Source organism: Camellia sinensis, chromosome 5, assembly GCF_055761805.1.
Source record: "Camellia sinensis isolate YWXY chromosome 5, ASM5576180v1, whole genome shotgun sequence".
NCBI classification, from domain to species: domain Eukaryota; kingdom Viridiplantae; phylum Streptophyta; class Magnoliopsida; order Ericales; family Theaceae; genus Camellia; species Camellia sinensis.
The window spans coordinates 95296667-95304450 of record NC_138965.1 but is presented as its reverse complement, the minus strand read 5'-3'; the positions used below and the strand labels follow the sequence as shown (position 1 = coordinate 95304450).

General features: G+C 33.4%; 1 protein-coding gene across 1 annotated transcript; it reads left to right on the top strand.

The window, feature by feature from the left end:
• The first annotated feature begins 1967 nt into the window (after positions 1–1967).
• Positions 1968–3398, top strand: LOC114295112 (UPF0481 protein At3g47200). Its single transcript, XM_082871906.1, has one exon. The coding sequence runs from the start codon at positions 1968–1970 to the stop codon at positions 3396–3398; it is 1431 nt and encodes a 476-aa protein (XP_082728032.1).
• The last annotated feature ends 4386 nt before the right edge of the window (positions 3399–7784 follow it).

Below are 7784 nucleotides of genomic sequence, written 5' to 3'. Positions count from 1 at the left end.
TGTTGAATCGGACCAGACTTGTATCATAGAAACCGGCCGGACCATAGAAACTAGTTTTGTCTGGTTTGATTTTACGGTTATAAGCATTTTATATAACAATAAATATAATATGTATTTCATGTTAGCAAATAAATTAACAATAATTAGTTTGGTTAATTAGAGTTTATCAATTTTACAATGATGATTAGTGTTCAAATCTTGTAAATAACATTTTATTTTTTACTTTCTATATATAAAAATAATAAACAAATATGTCACAGTCCGGTTCGATTCGGAACCATAACCAAAGCCTTGGAACTGGTAATCTGACTAATTTGAACTATTTTACCATTTTCAGAACTAAAACTGAAACTAAAAAAACATGACCAAACTAGCAGTTTGGACCAATTAGATCGATTTATCAATTCTATTGATTTTTTTTTAACATCCCTATTGGATGGTGCTTTTTGGGCTTGTGGGGTCAATAACGGATTTCGTTTTAATAATATGAACTATTCATTTTGTCAAGCACTTCATATATTTCATCCACACAAAAAATTAGGTTGATTGGACAATCGTAGACTACTTAATTTATCACATTCATTATAAAAATAAAAATAAATAAATAAAAAATGAATAGTTTACTTTTAAAAACATAATTATCATATATTTTTTTAGTGACATAAATTGAAAATGTTACAATTATCATATCTTCCTAATTTTTTGTTTGGATGAAATACACGGAATACCCAACAAAATGAATGATTCAAATAATCGAAATAGGTCTAATTGTGGATCCTACAAGCCTAAACAGTACCCTCCACTGCAGATTATGGATTAGAGGGATCCTCCTTTTAAAAATGTCATTATTACATCATTCTAAATTGAGCTTTTATATAAAAATTTTGTTTGTATACAATTTGTACATTTTTATATATACAAAAATATTTAAAAACTATTTAAATTTTGAACACCACATCAAATTTAATGCTACATCAATGTATTCAACTTAAAAATAAAAAATAAATATGGATAATTTTACCGAGTACTTACCATGGACTTTATAATTTTCCTCAGAATTCTTTAGAACCAACAAAGCCATTCATCTTAAAAATAAAAAATAAAATAATAAAAGAAAAAAGAAGGAAAAAAAAAACATTGTAGCAAGATAAGTAAGCTTTCAATGTTCTCAATACAGAAACACACTCATGTACATTACTTTAGTTCAAAACTAAGATTTTGTAGTTCTTAACATTTTTTTCTGTATTTTAAAAAAAATTCGTGAGGCTAAGGGATTGGTTATGAAGATGCGAGCTACAATATTTTTAAACCTCTCTGAATCTCTCTCAGTGCATTTCTGTACCTTATACCTGTAATTTTATATTTTTAATGAAATTTTCACTTTGCCGATCAAAATATATATGTATAATTTAATGATATGACAGCCTATTACAAAATTTAACACAACCCATCCTCTGATGTTTTCTGTAATCATCTATTACTCATCTCTTTTATACATTACAGAGTTTTAAAAATAAGTTTAGAAAGTAAGTTTTTATATCATTTTCCAAAGGTGTATCATAATCATACATTCTAACTATGAAGTTTTGTGATTTTGATAGTGAATAATATGGTACTTAGTTACGAGACTTTGGTCTCGTTTGAGAACAAACTAATTTAGTAATTTTTTTTGTTTTTTAAGAAAAAATATGTAGAAAAGTAGAGAAAGTGATGTGACAATTTATAATGACTTTTTAATTTTTTTGACTAAAACATATAGTTGCTAAACAAGACCGTTATGGTGATAAAATTTAAATGAATTTAGTTATCAGACTTTGTGAGATGTGATTTAAATTGGTAGAGGTTATCAACCATTGTAGTTGGTGTTAGATCAATAAAATTTTATTTTTTCCATAAGAAAAATAATAACACCTTTCATTTCTTTCTCTTTTCTTGTTTTTGGTTTGAATGATAAGGAAGCCAAGAAGATGAAAGAGGCCGAACATAAGCCCGCCGAATGGATACTTAGGATTAACAACTCGCTAGCTGAAGTGGAAAAGCCGTCAAAGATGAGTATATATAAAGTTCCAAATAAACTTGTAAAAATCAAGGAAGATGCCTATACACCTAGTATTGTCTCCATTGGACCATTTCATCATCATAACAAAGAGTTGCAAGCTTTTAATGAGAACAAACGGCGATACATGCTACTTCTTTTTATGAGAATATCTAAACCTGCACTTCTTATCCTCGAAAAGTGTGCCATCGCCATACTAGCTTTGGAAGGAGATGTCCGAAGATGTTATTCAGAAACTATAGACCTGGATAACCACCAGCTAGTTGAAATGTTGCTAGTTGATGGGTGCTTCATACTCGAACTGTTTTTGAGGCACTCCAATATTGACAAATATAAAGACAAAGTTGCTAACCCGATTATCAATAATGCTCGGACTGTTGTAACTCTTCAACATGATTTGGCACTACTTGAGAACCAGATTCCCTTTTTTGTTCTGCAGAAGTTGTTCGACACTATAAAAGAGCATATACCACAAACATCATTTACTGAGCATAATGTGGCTAAATTAGCATTACTCTTTTTCAAATCGGCTTTGGGTTTGAGTGACCAAGCAATTCAAAGTACATCCTTGGAACTCTCTGGTGAGCATTTACTTGATATCTTGCACAATTTTTACCTCCCCACATCTGATGAAAGCCCTGAAAACATGCACAAATCTCACCTCCCCATATCTGACAATATCAATGACGATGGTGATCGTCAAGCCTGGCAAACAACGGGCTTCAAAAATTGTGTCACAGGACTTTTGGAGGCAGGAATTCAATTTCAACCCAATAGCAATGTTGACGCCGAAGAAATTTTCCTACACATAAAATACCTTAAGGGAGTTATTAAAATGCCAGCATTACGGATACATAAAGCTACAGAATCAATCTTTCGAAATCTGATTGCTTTTGAGCAATGTAGCATTGTCACTACACATTGCATTACATCATATGTCTTTCTTATGAGTAGTCTCCTCAGTTCCTCACATGATGCTGAAATTCTTCATCACAAAAATATCATAAAATATGATTTGATTGGCGGTAGCAGTGGCAGTGACAGTGGCATTCATGGTGATATTGCAGCTCTCTTCAAATCTATGTGCGATAGAGTTGTTTTGAAAGATTGTTGCTTTTCCAAGTTGTGTAAGGAAGTTAACAACTACCCCAAATCTTGGTTTGACTGGCGCAGACTTATAGCAATAGTGAAGGTCAAGTGTCGTGGATATGCAATAGTGTTGCCAAGTAAATATTTTGCTACTCCATGGACTACAATGTCACTCATTGCTGCAGTCATGATCCTCGTCTTCACTGCCATGCAAACCTATTACAGTACCAGCACTTATTATCATCAATACTAAGTTCTAGTTTATTCATGGAAAGGTGTTGCCAACAATTTGAGAAAAGAAGACTTTGATTGCCAATCTTACAAAGATTACCATCTCTTCTTTTCACATTTTGTTATACTATTACTGGAATATTAATGATACCTATGGAGCACAATGGTACCTTTGTTGCACTCATTATATTCAGTAAGTATGAATGTTCTAATTATTAACGTGGTAGCAAAATGTCATAAAAACATATAGTCGTCTTAGCTTTATTGTTTTGGCAACAGACTGTAATTTAATTTTTTTATAATATGTTTTCAATTGTGTTAATCAATTATGTGGTTCATATTTTTTTATGCTTTTTAAGAAGTGCACTTTTTTCTACTTGGACTTTGTAAGGTGCGTTGAAAGTATTCAATAATTTAATAGGATTCTTAAACAAAATATTTTTCTTAATAATGCATGAGTGTGTGTAACAATCCTAACCTATGATTAATTGTTAAACCACGAGTAAGGATGCCTAATAAGTAATTAAGATGAAATTCTGAATAAATGCATGTGTGTTGCATTATTTGTGTTTATATTTATCAAGCATAGAAAGATATGTTTATGTTTCTGTTCTGTTCTACAAATTGAGGCCTTATTAGCATCTGATCGAGAAATTGACTTGATTTATGTGTTATTTGGAATTTTTAGAATTTTATGGCAGGTATGAGTAAAATGTGATTCGAAACGAATTAAATTAGAATAATTAATGTCACTTAATTAGTCACTAATTACACTTCCTAAGAAAGCCTATATAAGGCCACCCTTAACACCTCTTACACACTTTACACTCTCATCCCTCATCTTTTGAGCTCAAATGAGAGAGAGAGAGAGAGAGAGAGAGAGAGAGAGAGAGAGAGAGAGAGAGAGAGAGAGAGAGAGAGAGAGAGAGAGAGAGAGAGACTTGAATTCAAGCTAGAGAAGGAGAATTAGAAGGAAATTAGAGGTGTTGGCTTGGAGCTTCAAGGAACTAATTGTTTAGAGCCCAATTGGAGAGTTTAGGTAAGAAATTCAACTCTTAATGTTGTATTTGAGTCATCAAATGAAAGAATTCAAAAGAATACAAGATTAAAGACATGATTTAAGCTAAGGAAAAAGTACAGGGGATTAATTCAGCCATGTATGCATAATTCACTAAAATTTGTAAGTCGATTCTCAAGAATTCATACATGCATGAGTCTATATTTGCATAACATTGAGAATTCAATGTGATTTGGCACTTATTATTTCATTTATTCATGTCTTTGAAGCTAAGAGCTCATAACATTGCTTGCATGTTAGATATATATAAGTGTTTAGCATAATTTTGAAGAATTGACTCGCTGTTGGGGTTTGATTTTGTGAAATGATCTTTACTTCATGATGATATATGAGTTCTTAAATGTTGTCTAAAGTTTTTGGCCCAAAGGAGCAAGTTTGAAGCCTTCAACTCATGTTTTGCATCCTGCACTATAATCTAGAAATTTCAGAATTTTGCATCTCCGCTTGAGCGACAAAACCTGCGCTCGAGCGACCACTTTGTGTTTTGCACTTCCGCTCAAGCGACCAAAAGTTGGCTCAAGCATAGAATACATGCTCTCAGAAGTTTACATGTTTTGTAGACTACTCAAGCGACAAGAGTTGCGCTCGAGCGAAGACCTCAGTCTCACACTCGAGCGACCATCCAGCAGAGAAAACAAGCAACCAGTACTTTTGCAGAGTTTACAGACTGCTCGAGCGAAGGAAGCTGCGCTCGAGCGACCACTCACATTTTGACCATCTGCTCGAGGGAAGGAAGTTGCGCTCGAACGAGGCCCCTATTTTCAGCATATTTGACTAAGTGTTTTCAAGTTCATTTTTGCATCCTCATTGCATCCTAGGCATTCCTAGGCTATGGTTAAGACACAATAATGAGGATAAAACTTAGAAACATACTAAGAATGAAATGCAACACGTTAAGTACTATCTAAGTATGTGTTCAACATATATCTATTATGTTTGTGTAGGTCACGTGCCACAAGATATTTGATTTGCCTACTCAGTCTGTCTGTTTTCAGAGCCATCTATGAGTAATAACTTTGTAAATCTATGTTCACGTTTAAGTATTTTCCTATATGATATGACAAGCAATGATCTGTTTTTTGAAATGCTATGTTCTGTATCAATGAATGATTGTCCATATATTGAAAAGTATTCATGGCGTCCTTAGCACAAGGCCCTTGCCCGGGGGTAACAATACTGTGGTTTATGAACACAAGGCCTTTGACTGGAGGTAATAATATCGTGGTCTCATGGCCCTCGCCCAGAGGTAACAATACCAGGGCTTAAGTATGTTATCTATTCCCAGTACCGGAGGTTCCTTTATGACCCTTAATGCTCTGTGTTTATTATGTTAGCGTTAATGGATGTACCATGTATGATTAAGCATGAACTTTGATTTATGTATATGATTTGAACAAGAAAACGAATATGAACCTGTTTCTGCTTTCTAAATCTAATATAGGACATCGTTCATTAAACCCTTTACTCTGTTATTATTCACTAGGCTCCCGCTCACTCTATTTATATTATGTATGTAGGTGATCAGATGCGTGACCAGGCCTAGAGTTGATGACCTGGAGCTTGGGTTTTGTCAGCAGCTCTTGTGCCTCCTGGAGAGGTTCCCCGTTTGTAGAAGTCAATGTTTATGAATCATGTACAAGGATGTTTATGTTTTATTTTTGGTTATGTGTACATTGGACTAAGTTCTTCATGACACTATCTGTAAGATATTGCAAGACTTATATGCCATATGTATATATTTAAGTTAAATTTTATGTCTCATGTATGTCTGCACAGCTCAATAGACGTTGCATTTTGTATATTTACTTCCTCAGCCCCTCTATTTATATGATATTTAGGTCAAAGGCCTTTGGTAATCCCAGGATTACTTGCTGGTTACAACGCTAAACCTATAGGAGCGGGTTTGGGTCGTAACAATGTGTATGAAGCATGGTTCTAAATTGTGGTATTCAAACATGTAACAATATCGATCGTGGTGTATCGGTATCAGGAGTATCGGCCGATACATATCAGGAATTAATTGTCGTGGTTGTGAAATTTTAAAAATCATTAACGGAAATGTACTAGCCTGTAACAGGGTGTATTCGACTCAGGACTTGAAAAAGCGTTACATAACGACTAGTATTTAGAACTATGGTATGAAGGAATAAATTTGAAAAGAGGGTTTTGGTTAAGAAAACCATGAAGACGAAGCAAGAATCTTAGTCATGCATGTTTTTATATTTTATTTTTTTGTGAAAAAAAAAAGGTCACGCAGGTTCTATAAGTCCCCAGCCCCAAGCTAAGACATTACTTGAGGCACGTATAAGGGTGCCACGCCGAGGGGCAATAGAAGATCGAACCCGAGCGAAAGTGTTTTTGGGCTAATCTCTAATCACTAAACCCACCCCTTAGGAGCTATAGTCATGTATGTTATTTGTCTCTGTTTGGACAAATCTTGTTGGTCCGGCATTTTTAAGCTTTCATGCTTTGCTCTAGGTCTTTTATTGATGTAAATTGTCAAACTATTTATAGTGTTGTTTTTATCAATAAAGCAATTTTAATTTTTGTTGATTAAAATAAAATTTTTAAAAAAATGCAATGTGTTCTTTTGTCTGTAACCGCTAGCATTTTCGAAAAAATGATAGGTGCAAAACTTAAGAGATCAAAATGAAATTTTGAAGGAACTACAGGTACCAATAATTTATTTAGTTTTCTTTTTTGTGGAGAAATTGATAAAATCCATAAATGAAACATACATGATTTTTTTTTTCATCCAAAAATTTTTTTATTTTTTTTGTTGATCGACAAAAGTTGGTTGTTATTTGTTAAATTAGCACCTATGAGAGTTAGCTTTCCCACCCTTTGCAAAGTATCAAGTGCTTGCCCCCTTAACTCAAATCCCGTTAAGATAGTTAAACACATGACTTCCTGACTAAACCCTTAAAAAAGTTATAGTAGCCAACTAGACTAGGTCTAGTTGGTTTTTCCATCCAAAATGTTAACAACAATTAATGTACAACCACAATGCAACACAATTAGAAATATAAGATTTAAATTGATGAAATAAAATAAAAGACTACGTATGAACACAAAAATAAAACTTTGTTCAAATTAAAAGAACTAGTGGTGTATTACCCTTTTATTGAATATATGAAGAGATGCTACAAAAAAGCCCTGTTGACAAGGAACACCAGGGCTGCAAAGACAAGAAAAAAGAAAACAAACATAAACGAAAATTCAGTAGGCAAGGAACCAATCGAAAGCACAACGCCAAAAGCCAAACCGACTTCTAATTGAGGGTCTCAATTTCACTTGATATGTTTTGGAATTTCACTAATAGTAGAGAAC

What these genes read in the sequence shown, in the direction of transcription:
- LOC114295112 (XM_082871906.1), top strand. Translation starts at nt 1,968, where the DNA reads ATGAAAGAGGCCGAACATAAGCCCGCCGAATGGATACTTAGGATTAAC.